The sequence below is a fragment of the Lepeophtheirus salmonis genome, chromosome 6, assembly GCF_016086655.4.
Source record: "Lepeophtheirus salmonis chromosome 6, UVic_Lsal_1.4, whole genome shotgun sequence".
NCBI classification, from domain to species: domain Eukaryota; kingdom Metazoa; phylum Arthropoda; class Copepoda; order Siphonostomatoida; family Caligidae; genus Lepeophtheirus; species Lepeophtheirus salmonis.
In genome coordinates this window covers 52,071,101-52,089,628 of record NC_052136.2, presented here as the reverse complement: position 1 = coordinate 52,089,628, position 18,528 = coordinate 52,071,101, and the positions used below count along the sequence as shown (strand labels likewise).

The following is an 18,528-nucleotide window of genomic DNA, read 5'->3' as shown; positions in this document are numbered from 1 at the left end:
AAAAATCATAGAATTGCCCCAGAGCCCAGACCTCAACCCCCTGGATCAGTAGTTCTAAAATGGGGGTACACGTACCTCTTGGATAATTTGCAGACACTCCATGGGGTATTTAAGATTTTGAAAGCATATTTTATAAGTGGAAAAATAACTCGGAAGCATCTACAGGGGGACGGGCGTGCTAGAGGGGCCATCTCCTACCCCAAATTAAGGATTTTTTGTTTCGTTATAGAAAGTATAATATATTTGTCTATGAATAGCTTTGGATGTTTAATTTTTTTCTCCAAAAAGTTTAATATTTTAAATTTTTTTCAAAAAATTGAATATTTTGAAATTTTTTTTTAAAGAAATTGATTGTTTGTGAACAATTAAGGATTGAAAAAATATTTCCAAAAAATTTCAATTTTGGGATATAACTGTATATTTTCGATTTTTTTTTTTGTGATTAGCAGTGGATTTTGAATTTTTTTTCTTAATATTTTGAATTTTTTTCAAAATATTAATTTTTGAAATGTTTTTCCTAAATATGTATTTTGTAGATTTATTCTAAAAAAAACCCGGCTCACAGATGGGGATCTTGAAAAATTCCACGCAAAAGTCCCTTCCCCTCCAAATGTAATCCTGCTGACAACCTTGTCACTGAAGTGAAAAATGTTTCGTGCTGTTAAGGGGGGTACTTGATTTGAATAAATATTTACATATGGTACATCAATTAAAAAAAGTTGAAACTTCTTGCCCCCGACTATTTTATTTTATTTCTGAATATTATTTTGATTAGTGAACATCTGTATAATAATCTTGTATGTAGTTTCATGCATTTCACATGTGTTCAACTCGTATAACTGGGAAAAGGTGACCAAAAGCAAGACCAAACATAAATCAGTTCATAGTGTAAGACAAAAAAATAATCACTCGAGTATTAATGAAATAACAATATCCATTTTATATCAACTAAGGTTAACATGAAAATATAATTTGATATCTCTTTAAAATAATATTTTAAAAAGTTTTGTTTTCTTTTGTTGTTCTTATCTGGAAATGTCTAACATTATTTAAAATTTAAAACTTATATTATATTTCCCTACTCTTTTAGATGTAAACTGTTCACATTCTTAGGAGTAAGGAGTATAAATTTTTCTTGCACCAAATTTATTAAACGGGCAGATTAAATTAAATCTCTGTAGTACCACGTTTCTATCTCCAATCTTCTCTTTGCATTAACATTTGGTTACAATCTAATGTATTTAGGTATATATAATAATGTATTTCTTTTGGTCATTGTACTATTGTTTGTAATATAAAATTAAGGATAATCTTTCCTATATATTTTTTATTTATATCAACTTGTCCTTTGAGAAAAACATATCTCAAATTATTAATCAACAGCCTTTTTCTTTGTGTATTGTTGTCATCATTTTTGTAGCTCTTTTGTCGTTTCTGCACCTTTCTCGCATGTAATAGATTATGTATGTAGGTATTTCAACTAACATAAACATAAGTAAAGAAGAAACTTAAATCCTTAGCTACTCTTTTTTTTCATAAATCTGTTTTTTTTATCTATTTTCTCCAAATACTCTAGAAACTGTACAAAAGGGAAAAATCCTTTAACTATGTTTTTCTCGGTATTATTTTTTTTTTTTTAAGAATAAAGTTATTAACAAAAAAAACCCTTATAAAAACACTCTTATCTTTCTTTTTGCAGGAATAAGTGTTTTTCAATGCACTGTCTAAACAACAAATCCTTTGGATAATTATATGAATAACACTCCTTGTTAAACTCTCGACAGCAACATTGGACAAAGGTGGTACTTGACAGAAACATAGATAAGGGGATATTTATAACAAGAGTAAAAAGGAATTGAAACGATGACCCTCCTCTATAAACCTCTTTCTTTCCCCTGAAAATGAACATACACTCTTTCCTCTAAAGTGCCTCTTACACGAACAGCCACTCCGCCCCCGGCCTATCCACCACATCCGGTAGTACCTTCTACATCGGCATCCAACTTGCCGGGGGCACCTTCTTCCTCTTCCAGCCATCATCACTCACATCATCACTCTCAACAGCATCACCATCGATCTGATGAATATCGAAGACCCTCTGGAACATCTTCCTATTCTTCATCCTCAGTGACTCACCACCACCATCATCATCATCGGAGTCAGCGTCGAAATTCTGATCCAAAGTCTTTCAAAAAATGTGGACATTTCGTTGAAAGAACGAGTTGCGGTGCTGTGATTGTAGGGCTAATCAGTATGATTTGCATTATCTGTGCCATACTTACAGATCATTGGGTTCAAACTACAGAGCCGATTTCCTCTCCTTTTAAGGAAGAACAAAGATCAAATGTTATGAATATTGACTTTGATGTTGGGCTATGGAGAGTTTGTCCAACTGTGCAATGGACTCCGGATACTGCTGAAAAAGCCAAAGGTAATTTGAGTTAATATCATTAAATTAATAAGAAATCGTAATTGTCAATGACTCTATAAAATTTAGACAAAATAAAATCTTACATACAAAATAAGACCTCCTTGTCAAGATTTCTTACTTAAATTATTATTAGATTGGCTTAATGAGTTCGTGTTTTGAAAAAATAATGCAATTATTTATCTTGTCAATGTTTTTACGAATTAGAATTTTTACAGGTAGCAGCTGAACGGCCCCTATAATAGTTGATAAATATATTATCTTATAATTTGTTATTATTTCATACAAATAGTGAATATCAGTATATTTGGGATTTTGTTTTTTTAAGGATAGAAATTTTAATAAAGAAGTAAATATAAGTTTTGTTAAAAAATTAAATATTTTACGTTGTAGTATCCTTTACCAATGACTGTTCTTCATAAATTTTCAAAAAGTATGCTTTACATTATATAGAAATATTTGTTTGGTTTTTGGGCTAGCAGTGGAATGACATGACTTTCACAAGAGGGGCCAAGTCCATATTTTATTACTGCTGACTACATTGTTAAAAAATGTATTCTTTTTTTTTTTAACTTAGCAGTTTAAGGGGAATTTTGAATCTAGTATTGCTTTAAAAAATAATGTAAGAATATCTTTTGACGCACCAAGTCGACTGATTATAAATTTTTAAATGAAATATTACAATATTTATTTTTTTTCAATCATTTTTTAGAGAAATAAGTTTGACTGTTTGTGATTTTTTTTGACATGAAATTTTCAATCCTTTAAAAAAAAAAATCATTTTTGTTTATATAATTTAGACGCCCATCAAATATTATTTGCGTGGGAGACCATGTGCACTGGACTCTCTGACACGTCTTTCGATATAACCATTCCCTTTCTAATTAAACATACTGTCAAACTTAGTCTAAGGGTTACTATATTTAAGCGTTTCAATAACAAAAAGCGACCATATTCAGTTCCAAATTAGTAATTTCATAAGAAAAAAAGGTATACTTGCAATCTTGGGTTGCAGTGAGACAAATGATTACAAAGCAACTACGTAGGTTAATAGATGAACCTGCTTTCAATGCCCAGAAGTAAATTTCATCCATTATTGAATTGTCATATCCACGATTTTCAACTTATTAATTGTTCCTAAATACCAAACCTGTTTCTAAAATTCCTCTGCTCTTAGTTATCACTTTTTTAGGATCCCTTTACAGATCATATAATATAATACAGGTTGGACTGTCTATTTATAGGAAAAAGACATACAAAGAAGATACTTCCTTTTTTTTTCTGTTGAAAAAAATAATGATAATGCATCATATAAGTGCGTAGGCATCATTTTTATATGTTAGTGCAAGAAGAGGGATGAACTCGTTTACATACAATTTATGTTTGTACATATGAATATTTATTTCAACAGCTCATTCTTTATAAAAAAAAGAAGAACTTTTATAGCGTTTTCCTTTAATACATATTAATTTAGTTTTTTAATATGTTTATGTATGCTAATAATTTCAGTATTTGCTTCATTTATGATGATTCATTAACTATTTAAAAAAAAAACATGCTACATTGCTTACACAACATTTTTAAATTTATTAAATTGTTTTATTTATTGAGTAATTAGTTTAATTTCATATATAACTTGTGATTTTTCGTATTAATATTTATGTATTAATAGTACCTAAAGTGTATTACAAAAAGTTAAATTAATACATACTTATTCTCATTTCCTATTAAAGTAACAATATTTATTTTATTTTATTATCTCTAAGGATAATTTATTCCCTACAGATTTGTAGTTATAGTCATTAACCGTGGTGCAGTTTGCATTTAAGATTCTGCACACCATATCAAGACATAATTAATTATTAATCATTGATATTGTAATGAGCTATCCCCCAAAACTACTAAATATATGTTTTTTAAAAGTTGTGGTGTTGTTATCTTGACAACGACGAATAAAGAAGATCGATAAAATTGAGAAAATACATTTAAGACTTTGATGTTGAGAAATTGCGTATTATCTATTATATTAGTACAAGGAAATATATATTTAAGTGTATATCTTAATGGGATGTTGCTCATATTGATCCTTGTTATTCGTACTTTTGTAATTAATTAAAGATGGGTACCAAAACCAAATAAGCTATTCGGGAATGATAGTTATTCTCACTAAAGCTATTACAAGCCTTAAAACATACAATGATGGTCTCAAAACTTAATAGTAGAAGAATGGGGCTCGTAAGATATTTTAAGCAATTAAATGTCAGGCGTCGAATTCACCCTTTTTCATCAGTTAAAGATTTTGCTAATTCATTTCCTTATGTAAGTAAAGTATTCTGTATATCAGATTTATAATAAGGATTTTATTTAAATAACTTTGGATGAAGTTATTGGAAAACTCTAACCAACCTTGACCACCCCGAGGAAAATTCCGATATTGTCGAGCTTCAACCACCTTTGTAGTTCTAATGATGAATTTTGTACAAGGACAGATGCTCATTTACGTGGAATCAAGACAGTAAAGAAAATTGTAGATGATATTTTGATATTTGGCGAAAATGAAGATAAGTTTTACAAAAAATGGAAGAAGTACTCAAACGTTGTGAGAAAAACAATATTACCGTATCAAAAGACGAAATTCAATATGGAGTAAAAGTGAAATTTGTAGATATACTTAAATTAGGCGAAGGTATCAAAACAGACTGCGAAAAAAATTGCGATGTAAATCTGAAGTACCAAGAGGTAAAAAATCTTACTGAATTAATACCATTAATTGGCCTAGGCAATCCATTGTCCCAATAATATCCAGACTTCACAGAAGGTACATCATCATTAAATAAGGATGTTGAATATGAAGAGCAAAGAGAAAAACAAGGGGCTTTCTATGTTTAAAAAAAAAATTGACCATACCAACAGTTTTAGCTCATTTCGACATTAGTAAAATTACAAAGCGAGTAAAGTTAATGGTGCAAACAAATTTTGCAGATGTAATTATAGAATTTACCAAAAAAAAAAATAAGTATTCATAATTTAAAAATTAAACTGTTACTGTTAAAAATTAATATTTTGTCAACTATCAAGGTTAATTGGTATTTAACTAATTTTTAAAATGTAGCTCTTGAATATTTGTATTTCGCATTTAATTTATAAATTCTAAGCAAACAAAATTTAATATTTTTCTATTGATTATAAAATAATCACAAATAAAATATTCCCTATTATTATGAGTGGCGCATTGTAATAATTAATAAAAGATATTGGGCTTTAGCAATAAGTTATATATGAACAAAAAAACTAAATTTAAAAAATCTTATTAACTTATTACAAGGTTCTGAACCAATTAAGAAGATTGGTTGAAAAAAGTAAAATATTAGTCAACCCAATATTATTAGAAGTAGTGTTGTCTAGTTATGAAGTCCCGTCCAGTTCGCTCTCAGTCAAGTTTATTTCATTCTTGCACATCAGTCCTAAAAACCTATAAAGTTTGGTCCTTGATGACATTACTCAACTTTACTTTTTCTTTTTTTAGCCGCTCTTTTTCTGGCTGCTTGAAGGACCGACATTCTTGAGGAAGAGGTCCCTAGGACTGATAAGACCAGTCCTATGACTTTGTTGGACTTGACTGACTAATTAAGCATTGACACAACATTATAAACAAGCTGATTTATTAAGCAACTCTCTCTCTCTCTCACTTTCTGTTGACATTATTAGAATCTTTGTTTATCTAAACGTAAAATGAAATACATACAAATCATATAATGTATATAGTATTTTTTTTCATTGATTTCTTATTTATTCACGCTATACTTAGATATTTCAGCTATTTTCTATAGCTATAATCCTGCGTTTGGTGTCTCAATGACGTCTTCCGTTATGCTAGTAAATTTTCAGTAAGAATTGTAATTTTTTTACTGACTGACTTTATCATAATAAGATTGATTAAATTTTATTTTTACTTTAACCCTTTTTGAGAGAAAAATGTGTCTAGAATTCCATCATTTGCAAAAATAAAATCGATAGATTTATAACTCTAGATTTATATGAAGAGCATCTCATAAAAATTAATTTGTATACTCATTTTGCATTCAGTAGTAGTATAAATTGGCTAAATTCACTGTAATACCTATATAGAGAGAGGCTTCTGGAGTATTTGTTGATGCTAACTGAGTTAGTAATATTATGAATAACGTAGATGTGTTGATGAATCACTAGTAGGCCACAATCAGTCATACAACAGAAAACAACAAACAAAGAATTAGTTTATGAAGACTTTATTAACCCTCCTTTTCTTCCTTTCAATACTAGTACCAGATGGTTCATTGAAATATGTTTACTTAATTATTCAATAATAAATAAAGATTGAGTGATTTAAATTTATTTATATTTTGATATATTAAAGATTAAACAATTTTTTTACAAAACAGGACAACCCTGAGCTCTCTATCTTATACACAAGCCCTGAAAGTGACACTTGAACATGATGATTGAGTTTCCATTGGCACACATCCATCCATTTGGCGTCTCCAGGACCACTGTTGACGCCTTCAGATAGTCCGAATTGTTGAACAGGAAAAATAACTAGCTCAAAATTGTCAAACTTGACCTGAAGGAGTTTAAAGAAAACTGCCCAAGCCAATCTTCTCAAGAAGGCCATGAGGGTCCATACAAGGGATCTCAGGTTTCAAACAACACAGTCCAGAGAGCTATAAAAAAGGGTGGAAGAAGCCTTGTTAGAGTGGAGAGGCCATTTTTGACACTTTCAATGAAGAAATCCGTTTCCTCCGTTGCAAGACTCTTTTGAGTTCTATTGAAGTATTTTTTGACACTTTTAGCACCCCTTCATCCCTGATGCCAACACCTAGACAACATCTTTAGGCTAGATGGTGAGGGAAAGGCATTCAATTGTCGTTTATCCTAACACCAAGTCCCTCAAAACCACTATCAACTAGATGTGGGACTCCATGACAGATAACTACATCTGTATTGGGTTCCAGGCCTTCCTCTGCCTTCCGGAATCTATCATTGCCGTTAAAGTAAATGAGTAAGAGAGCTTGATACACATATATTTATAGTATTAATTTATTTGAAATTCTAATACTACTCAATAAATAATATTTTGTTGAATTATTTAATTCAATGTGTTCTGTTTTTATTAGACCACTCGGCATTGTATTATTTGAAATATTAATAATTTATTCCAGAATTTGTTAATATTTTCGGAAATAAAGAAGTTCTTTTGTTCAAAATTAAATAAATTTTAATGACATTAACATTGAAAGTCAAGCAAAAATATGATACCCTTATTATTCAAGGATACTTTTGTCTCTGAGGTAGATAAATCCCTAAATAATTAACGCAGGATAAATATGGTAAAAAGTGAGGTGTCTAGCAGTAAAATCAAGTTGTTTATCCACCTCATTCAATCATAATGACACTACAGGCGTAATTTAGAGTCAGTAAAGTAGAAAAAAAACTGCAATAAGACTACATAAAGGACTGGTGATCAGTATAAAAAGAAAATACGTCATAACGAAATGTATAAAATTAAACCATAAACTTGCAAATGTCTCTCTTTTAGCTTTCTTCATCATCCTAACCATTATTTTAATAGACCTGCAACTCTGATCTATTTGAAAACTATAGCTGATTTTATATTCAAAGTTAAATAATAGATATACAACTGCTCTTATCTCTTTTTAAAAAAATGTAATTTTACACATTTTGACTTTTTACAATCGATATTAATAATAAAAATTAAGCAACTATCATTTTGTATCATTATGCATCTATTCCAATGATTAAAATATAGAATTGTGATGTTTTTAAATTGAAAAAAAATTCATTACTTTGTTGGCAACAAACAAATTCTTAAATAAAAAAATAAAATGAATACAATCTTTTTGCAAAGGGGAAGAAATAAATTAATTATATAGCGCCATTATTTAAAAAAACTACATGTGTTCAAAATGATAGAAAATATAATTTTACAATCTGTGCTTCTTAAAGTGGCAATTGCGCATCATACTAAAAAAATATACCTCCCAATCTCGTTTTTAAAAAATGCACTGATACATTTTTGCAAACCTTACAACTTAATATCTTCTTCACGGTATAATTTTAAATTACGTACTAAAATTTACTTATTATCGCCATGATCCATACATTATACCTAGAAAAAAAATATTGTATTGCTAATATCTCAGTCCTAATTTAAACAAAAAATTATTTTATTCAAAAAAGTATTGCTAGCATTTTCAATACAGGGAGTCAATCTTCTCCAAATCAATTTAATAGTAAAATGTATTGATAGACATCTATTTATAAGAATCTTTTCTACGAGTAGCAACATCCACAAACATTTGATAGAATAAAATTAATACTTAAAATGAGAAAGCCTTATCCCAATTGAAAAATAATAAATCTGAGAGATATCATAGATCTTTCCGGTGTCCAACTCATTCAAAAGTGATTGTGAAAGTAATTAATTTTCCCAAAATAACCGAAGGGTTTATTGAAAATAGACATATGTCTTTGGAGTTTTTGATGTAATCTAAAGTTTAATCATATCTAATTAAAAAAAAGTTCAGAAATGTGTTAACAGATTTTTTAAACAAATTAATGGGAGCATTATTTATTCAAATTTCAAAGGTTCTTGATAGTGATGTGATACAAAGTTAAAAATATATTTAAATGGGATATTTTGTTTGAACTATCTTTATCCTGGACATTAATAATTGAACATAAATCTATTGGAGCCAATAAATTATTCAACTCATGTCCCAAGTTAAAAATATAAATAAATTGTTGATATTGAGCGTTATACTTATGAAAAAGAAGAAAGAAACATTCTAAATCATATCCCAAGTTATATATTTTATGAAATTGTTAACAAAGAATGATTTACTTCCAATGCTAAATCTGGTACAATTAAAAAAAAAGATACACCCTAAATAATTCTCAATTTATGAAATGGGATTATGACACTTTCCATATGTACATTGTACGCTTTAATTCATAATTACTCAGATTGTCATCTAGAAATGAATTTATATATAGCTACATCAATCCAAAAAAGTTTATAACAAATATTAAAAATACCTTTTATGATAATTGTATAAAATTTTAATTTTTTCAGCCAAAATACTTCCAAGAAATATGGTTACTAGAAAAGTTGGGCTTAAATTATTAGTTATTACCCCTCCTTAATATGCCAAACAATAATATAAACTTAATACAGTACTTGATGTAATTTGATTTACATGAAATATTTTTATATTTTGATATGTTAATTAAATAATATTTTCTTCTTTTTTTTTGGCCAAATAATTTTGCACCACTTAGATATAAAAAAGCCTGATAATAATATGTTTAATTTATATAACATAGGAAATATGATAAAGCCCAAATAAATGTCATATGTAAATTTCCTTTCTTAAGAGCGACCGGGAATTGAACACAGGTATATTCGCTTAATTATAGTTTTAAACATTTTGAAAGTTTCACATTGAAACCCCATTATATTCAACAGTCATTTCAGATTTTATATTTGCATTATGTAAAAAAAATCATGGATGCTAAGACAATTGAATAATTCATTGTTTAACAAAATTTGTAAAAAACTATGAAGGTAGTTGCTATCTTTTTTAAGAATAAAAAGTGAGTTTAATACTTTAAAAAAATAAAAATTTAGAAAATAATTTGATAATAGATTTAAATAAACGATTTTCAAGGGGAAAAATAGCTAAAACAAACATTTTCTATTTATTTATTTGTTGTGTTTCCACTTTTATATTTTTTTCTCGTTTAATAATTTGTTTTTATTGAATTTACTATAGAGAAACCACAAATCTACTGTAGTGATGTTGGGTATAAAAGACTTTGGAACAATGTGGATTGGAAAGAACTAGGCCTTTGGGGTCCTGTTGAGAGTACAACGACAGTTATTTCCCGAATGAGGTAAGGATTCACTCGCAAAAAATAATACAGATCATTCTTTCAATATTCAAATAATAACTAAAAAAGTCATGGTTTTTTTTCTAAATAATTTTACAATATTTTTAATTTACATTATAACGGCCTTGGTGCCAACTTTAACCCTTTTGATGTCATTTTTAAGCATAATCAGTTATTATATCATATCTAGCATGTTTGTAAATTATTTTTTCATTCATAGTAATTATTATACATTTTTTTGATAATGATGATTTTCACAAATTTTCACTAATACAACTTGTGAAAAATAAAGATATAGAAATTTTATGGGCATTTTTGTTCGTTATGTATCATGCCATTTTTTAAATTTAGGAAAAGTACTTTATCCATTAACAATAATAAACTATGCCAAAATACAAATAACATAAAAACTAAACTTATAAATTCACAAATGCAAAACTTCTTTCATATAAAAATGAATCCTATTTTTTTCAGATTATCGACTGTATTCATACTATTCAGTGCAGTAATAATTGTCGTTTCAACATTTAGTGTTCTGCTAGGGCATTGTTTCAAAGGAAAGAAAATGCTTATTGCATCTGGATTATATGCTTTTGGAGGTAAGGAATCCTTTAGTTTTTTAATCATTTCCATTTATAAAAACATAATTTATAAGAAAAATAAAAAAACATTCAGATATTATATAATTTTTTTAGTTTTTAATGTGAAGTCTTCCATATTATATTCTTGAAATATAATTATATCAATTATTTCCGTTACTTTTTATCCGTTTTAACTTTGAAATAATAATAGATTAAAGAAAAAGTACAAGAATATACATAAAATAACCTTATCTAATTAAAATAAATGAATTGTTAATATAAAATATGTTGTTATATTTTTTTATAAGACTAAATAATTCCAAAAAATACTATCTTATGTTTAATAACTATATATTTTTAGGGTTTTCTAAGGAAAAAAAAATACTTTTTTTTTCATTATTACTACATTAACACATTTAAAGTTTTTATTAAAAAAATAATTCATGCTATTTATCAATTTTTTTATATTTAAAAAAGGAAATGATATTTTTCTAAACGAGTAACTACTCATAAATAAAAATTAAAAATACAAATAGGTAATTTATTTACCATTTAAAAGAGGAACAGTTTAATCAAATATAAAAAACTTTCCACAAAAAAAAAAAAAAAACTATCCACTTAGAATATCCAGGAGTTTGAGTAAAATTTGAGAAATAATCCGAACCACAATGTTTATGTTAAATTTTTACTTTATTAAGAATATATTCAGTTAACTTATTATTATTAGTTAATGAAGAACCGTTTTTTAAACTTTTTGACAAGCGTAAGAATAAAGTTTGTTTATTTTTATTCTCATTAACAAAGAAATACAGGATATTGTTATTTTTGTAATTAATTTAAAGAAAATTATTCTATAAATGTTGACTCAAATTATAAAAATAAAATTAACATTGACAATGAAATATCATTCAAATATAAATGTTCAAATATTTTTTTCAAACATATTTATACTGCGAGTTATTATTATATATGTTACTTGATTTCAAAATACAATAAAATAATTTTATGATCATAGATTACAAGTTGTTGAAGGAATTTATTTTGAATTATTCACTTATATGATCTGCATGTTGTTATTCAATCAATATTTTCCAAATGCAAAGTATTTTGTTTTCAATAACTGAGTTAAAAGTATGCTTTATAAGAAAGGAGGAAAGTAAAATTCAAATTGAACTATGTTTTAAAGATATAGACAGAAAAAAAGGGATTTTTAATATAAAATAATGCAATCAAAACAATATGAAAGCTGAGCCAATCTTTACTCTATCTTTATGTATATATATATATAATTTTTGTTGCTCTACAAATAAAAAATATAAGGAAAGTAAAAAAATACAAATACATAAACAGCAGGGAAATGAATTTATAATGATATAAAAATGTATACTCAAAAGATATGCTATTTATGAAAATAACTATTCATTAAAAATGAATAAATTTTCAACAAATATATTAATTTAATATAAAATTTATAAACAAACTTTTTACGGCTGCAAAATAAAATGATAATTTACAAAAAAAAAATGTAACTTAATTATTTATTATCATAACTACATTTATTGAATACTTCCCCCCTGTCTAAAATAATTGGAAACTTGCAATTTGATTAAAAGCAAAAAAATAATAAATTAATTTTCAGACATTTTATTTATATTTTGAAATTGATATATTTATTTGTTTTTTTGGTTAATGATATTTCATTCTTCCTCTAGTATATACTTTTTGTAATACAATCTACAATTATTCAAGTGACCACTGACCTGTAATATATATACATATAATTTTATAACAGATATAGCTTTATATTTATTTATAGTATAAAAGTTTGCGACTGTTGCTATTTTTGTGAGAAGAAAAATATTATATTTATACACGGCCGTCATAAATCATCAAAAATGTTGATGTCAACCCCAGTTATTCCATAAAGTATTACAATATACATACATATCTAAGTTTAAATAATGTCATTATTTATATGAAGAGAGTAAAGAAGGAATACTAGGTACCTAAAAAACACAATCTTTGTTAAATAAATTATAAACCTAGATATAGGATGCTGATTTATAGATAAAAGCAAACTAAATTAATGTAAATTTCCTTTAAGCAAAGTTATAACTAAAGAGACTTTAAGAAAACAAGTGATAAGCATATCAATAGCGAAAAAAATAAATATAGAATTGAATTTTGATAGGCTGCAATTTTTCCTAAACTATATGCATTTTTTGCGTAGCGTCATTGTTAGAAATAAAACTTTTACAGAGAAAAATTATGGTTTTATTATCCTATTGCTCAAAAAATGTCAATTCCTAGTCATTTAAATAAAGTTTCTAGAACAATTTAATTAAATCTTTTGATTAAATTTAATATGATTATATCTGCCAACAAAGTTGAACAGAAGTTATGTTTTCGTGAAGTCTTTTATACGAGTGGTTAATAAAAAGTTGGTGTGATTAAATGTAAAATACAAATTTTTAATTTAAATTTTCGCGGGTTATGAATTGTTTTGAGAGGGTTTTGACTATTGGGAGAGGCTTTAATGTTCCTCTCGGCCTTCCAGCCTATAGATTTATGATTATAATTTTACTGATTTTAAAATTTTTATTTGATTAACTTTTTTCAAACTGTTGTCCGATATCAATACGAGAATAAAATAGTAGCTACTCTCTACAAATGTCTCATACTCAGCTATGACAGGAAATAATAGATTAATATATATATATATGTAGATATTTGTTAAATAAAATAATAGTTGCAACTATAAAAACCGATCGTAAAATCTGATTTTTTGCAAAAATGTAATAGTAACATTCAATTTAATTCACTTGTTATAAGATTCTTCATTTTAAAGACGAATTAAATTAAATATGTCAATTCCAGAATAATCATATTTTGCAGTATCGCAAACACAGTCATTGTGGGATGATATAATTTTTCTATACCAGATAAATAATTTTAAGTTATATTCGAGATATAAAAACTAAATTAGTTATATTTTTCTCTCATACTTTCAACAATTCATTCTATAATTTGTAATATTAATTCAATGTAATATTATAATTAACATCAAAGCAATATCATATCAACTTATTTTCAATACAATGTTCTTATTCAATTTGTACAATCGCTTTTTACTGCTGAAAACCATTAAATGCTATTTTTTTAACTGAGAATAAATAAAGTAAAATACTGAGATTTATGTTGTAATGTGTTAATATATGTGGGTACCCAGTTCACCAATTGTTTTTTGTTATTTTGCTCCCTAAAGTTATTTAGTCCTTGAAATAAACATTTAGTTTCATAGTCACCAGTATCTTAGTATTTCTCAGTGAGACTTAAACTACATTGAGTTGGTTTAAATAAGTTTCATTTTCCTTCCCAGTGTAATATTTTCAAGATGTATCCTTCCCCTTTTTTCTTTACTGCGTTAATTTTTAGAGTGATGATCCTCTTTGGTACCAAATTAATTTTCTAAATTACTTTCAGTAACATTAAAACGATTTTGTGCAAAGACATCGTCCTGTTTTTTGTCCAAACCAATCCAATTTTGTTTAAAAATCATGATTAAAAAAGCTATATTTAACATTATCTCCAATTATTCATAATTGATCTTATTTCAATTTTATTTATAAGCAAAAAAAAAAATTGACTTTATTAGGACGTGTTAACAATGCTTGTGATTACTTTAAAAAAAGAAAATAAATTAAAATCAACACTTGACAATCTACTCCAATTATAGAAAAAACATTATTTTACCAATCTACCACCTTACCGGGTCTCTACTACTTTCTAATTCTTTCTTGAAATTTGATTAATCTTATTTATACAAAATTTACAACACGATACTTATCATATTATATACATAATCTTTTGAATCTTATATTAAAGCAGTTTGACATTTTTTTTGTCCAAAAACTTTATGAATGCAGTTGGAAACATATAATGAGTGGGTCATTGAAAATTAAAATATGATAATTTATTATATAATACCTTATAGTGTTGTTAATAAAGTCAAAGTGTTACGTGTTTTATATATCTAATTTTAATGGTGTTAAAATAATTATTTTTTCGAAAATTAGCAAAAAATAGTAACAGTCAACTAGTGAAATTAACTAATTAAAAAAAATAAATCAAATTCTCACCACCCATAAAAAAATATGGATTTAAAAAACATGCAAAATTTTAACCGATGTTGTAAAAAATAAAGAAAAATTCTTATTTCAAACAATCCGAAAGTTTTGACCATGCATTAATAAAGTGAATATTTAACATAGTGTTGTGGTGGTATCTACTTAGACGTCAAACTAAAGTTTTGCCCATTTCAGTCGAATTTTGGTTATGTACAGTACTGCATATCAGTCCTAAAACTTATACAGTTCGGTTTTTAATGATTTCACTCAACCTTATTTATTTTTTTAAATCAGATCTAGTTCTGACAGTCCGAAAAAACGAGGGTCTTTATAACCGGCCCAAAAGACTGATAGGATCAGTCCAAGGACTGGGATGGACTAAATATATGAGTACTGACGCGACACTAATTATACATAGATTTGTAAAATATTAACAAGAATCACCTATTTACGCACAGGAGGTCCCCATAACACGCAATTCCAAACACCACGGATTTCTCATAACACGGTGTTTGGAGTTAGTCAGACACTCTGTATAGTGCAGTATATTCCATTAAGATTAATTTTTTTATATATTGATAATAAAATATAAAAACTTAATTTTTAAGTAAACAATTTTTTGTATTTTTTGATAAGTTCACTCAATTTATGACTATATATTCATTTAATAGAAGTGTCTAATTCTTCTTTTAGTGAAATGTCCTGTAACTATTTGATTTGATACCTAGAATTTAATCTTTTGGTTAACATATTTACCTTATAAGCATTCTATTAAAAATTTGGTAAATAAATATTGTTTAAGTACTGATTATTTTAATTTTACAGAATTGATAGGACTCGATTAAAAACAAGTAACAAAAAAGGTTTATACCTTATTAACTTTAATTTTTACTATTATTTTAAAAGTATATTTTATCGAAAGCTTATTATGAACAAAATGTTTGTAATATCTGAATTATTCAAAAAAAAAAATAGTAAATAATGGACTTAAAAAATTAATTTCTCCCATTTTACTGGTTTAAGTACTAAAAAAGTCCCTTACAATATGAATTTCTTATAACTTGGAATTATGTTGTTCTTGAAAACCGCCATAAGCATATTTAAACTTTATTTACTCCATGGTACATTTTATATATTATTTTTCAACCATTTTTATGATATATTAATATGTTGATCCTTCCTATGAGTACATTTATTACTCCATGGATATTGAAAGAACCTTATCTTATCCCCTTTTATGATGATGTTACCATTAATCATTGTTCCACTGCAACAAAAGAAGAATAAATATGCGAGATAAAGGCAACTGTGGTGATCATATATTTATTTATATATTACCATCTAAATCTTTAGATTAAGAAAAATTGAATGAAATATATCTTCATTATGAGGGGCAGGTAGAGAGAGAAAGACACACACAGACAAGAAAAAGAAAGGAACTTAACACAGAAACAAAACAAAAAACAATGTTGCGACGTTTATGAGAAACTAAGTTTTAATAAATTTTCAACTAATTCACGTTGAGATAAAACTAGACTTTCTCAAGGATAAAAGCTGTAAATTTTATATATGTTTTTCAGTTAATAAAGAAGGATATAAAATAAAGAGCAAATGAATCCCTAGAGCTTATTTTTAGTTATTTATAAAGAAAATAGTCAGTTCCAAAAAACATATTCCAAAAGAGATATTCAGAGTTAAGAAAATATGATAATTACGTAAAAAAAACTACTTTTAAAAATATTAAAATTAAATAAAATAACAAATATAGGTATTTGTCTTTTATATGAATTTATTGTCTTTAACCCATAATTTCTCGAAATATGATATTCATAGTACCCCTTACTGTATATATTTATATATATATTTGAAACAAGGTTATTTCCAAACACAAATTTCATGTAATGTATAGCTCACTTATTTCTAAATTTTTTTTGTTCGGATTTGTTTTATTATCTTCGGTCAATTCAGCCTTTTAAATTTTCTCAGAAGTATACACCATAATTATGAAGTCAATTAGACTGTTTAATTCAGACTCTGAAACTTAATATCATAGTTCGACTCGGATCAATATCAAAAAAATATATATATGCTAAGATTCGATCTGGTTTGCTCCCAATCTTCTCAAAAGATTATATGGTCCCAATCTTAAATTTAACTAGTACATTTTTGTTCTTATTGACTTGCTCTTAGACACGGTTTTATATATAATCGCAAGGAAAATGTTCAAATAAGATATGGAGTAAATATTTTGCAAACCAATTACTTGTAATAAAATTAGTATTTCTTGGATAATCAAATAACACTGATAGACAAATAGAACCTTGTTTTATATTTTTTACTTCAATCATGAAGTATTAATTCTACAATCAACACTTAATTTTAATAATTAAAGTACTATTACATTGTTTATGAAAGCTTACTAAAAAAATTAACTTAACCTTTTTATAAAAAAGCACAATTTAGGAAGAAATTCATCATTAAAAAAATGCACCCATAACCTTTAGACGGACAATTGTATTTCAAACCAATTTTTCTACAGATATTTGTACATTAAAGTGAGACTGGTGTGCAACGGTTTTTAATTTTTACGTATAACACAAAACCTTTTTTAGATTTAATACATTTTGAAAACAAAGTTGATAAAATTTTGGAAAAGTGACAAACAACTAAAGCATCACATTTTTGGTTTCTTGAATGTGCCTAACATTTGATATATATTTATATATATATCATAATAAGGTAAACTCATTAACAAATATAATATAATTTTAAAAAAAGAACTCGAAAATTGATGAGAGTTTCAAAAACTTCAGTTTTTATATAGAGGGTTACAAATAAAGATTGTCAGGCTCCAATTTCCCACTATTTTTCATTTACTACAGGATCAGTTTTTGTTATCCAAAATGATCGAAATAAATTGTTGTTACTGTTTTTTTTACAGTACATTATCGTTATAAAATTATTTAGAAAAGTTGTGTCAGTTGCTGTAACTTGCTGCTGAAAAAAGTTAAAATTTCGTCCCATATTTACCTTGTTCTTCTTTGGGATCCTCTATTACATTGGCTCTGTTTTTATCTACAAATAACAATATTTTCTTCTTTTTTTCTTAAGATTGTATGTATTATTAAAAATACAGATATTATATTATTATGCTAATCATCTGCATTTGAACATTCTTTTTATAGGGGCTAGGGATCTGAGTAAAAAACAAACTAAAAAAAAATTATTTAATTAAATGAAAAATTATAATATCTTCGTCATTTATATTTTGTATTTTAATTTTATTTATTTCATCCATTTTTAAATCGAAAACATCAATTAAAATTAAAAAACAAATAATGTTATCAATAAAATATATTGAGAAAAGATGTCTCTTTACTTGAAATAATCTTCAAAACATGAGTGTTGGGATCAACAAGATATAATTTGTTTTTGTTATAAT

The 18,528-nt window shown here is 26.4% G+C and overlaps 1 protein-coding gene across 5 annotated transcripts in view; it reads left to right on the top strand.

Moving 5' to 3' along the window:
• LOC121120536 (uncharacterized) overlaps positions 1–18,528 on the top strand; it is a 67,178-nt gene that overhangs the window by 39,876 nt on the left and 8,774 nt on the right. For all 5 annotated transcript variants that reach the window (XM_071889670.1, XM_040715418.2, XM_071889671.1 and 2 more), the window contains 3 exons: positions 1,700–2,431; positions 10,261–10,381; positions 10,853–10,977. In XM_071889670.1, coding sequence (XP_071745771.1) covers positions 2,254–2,431; positions 10,261–10,381; positions 10,853–10,977 — 424 coding nt within the window. In that variant the 5' untranslated portion in view covers positions 1,700–2,253. The remainder of the gene's footprint in view (positions 1–1,699; positions 2,432–10,260; positions 10,382–10,852; positions 10,978–18,528) is intronic.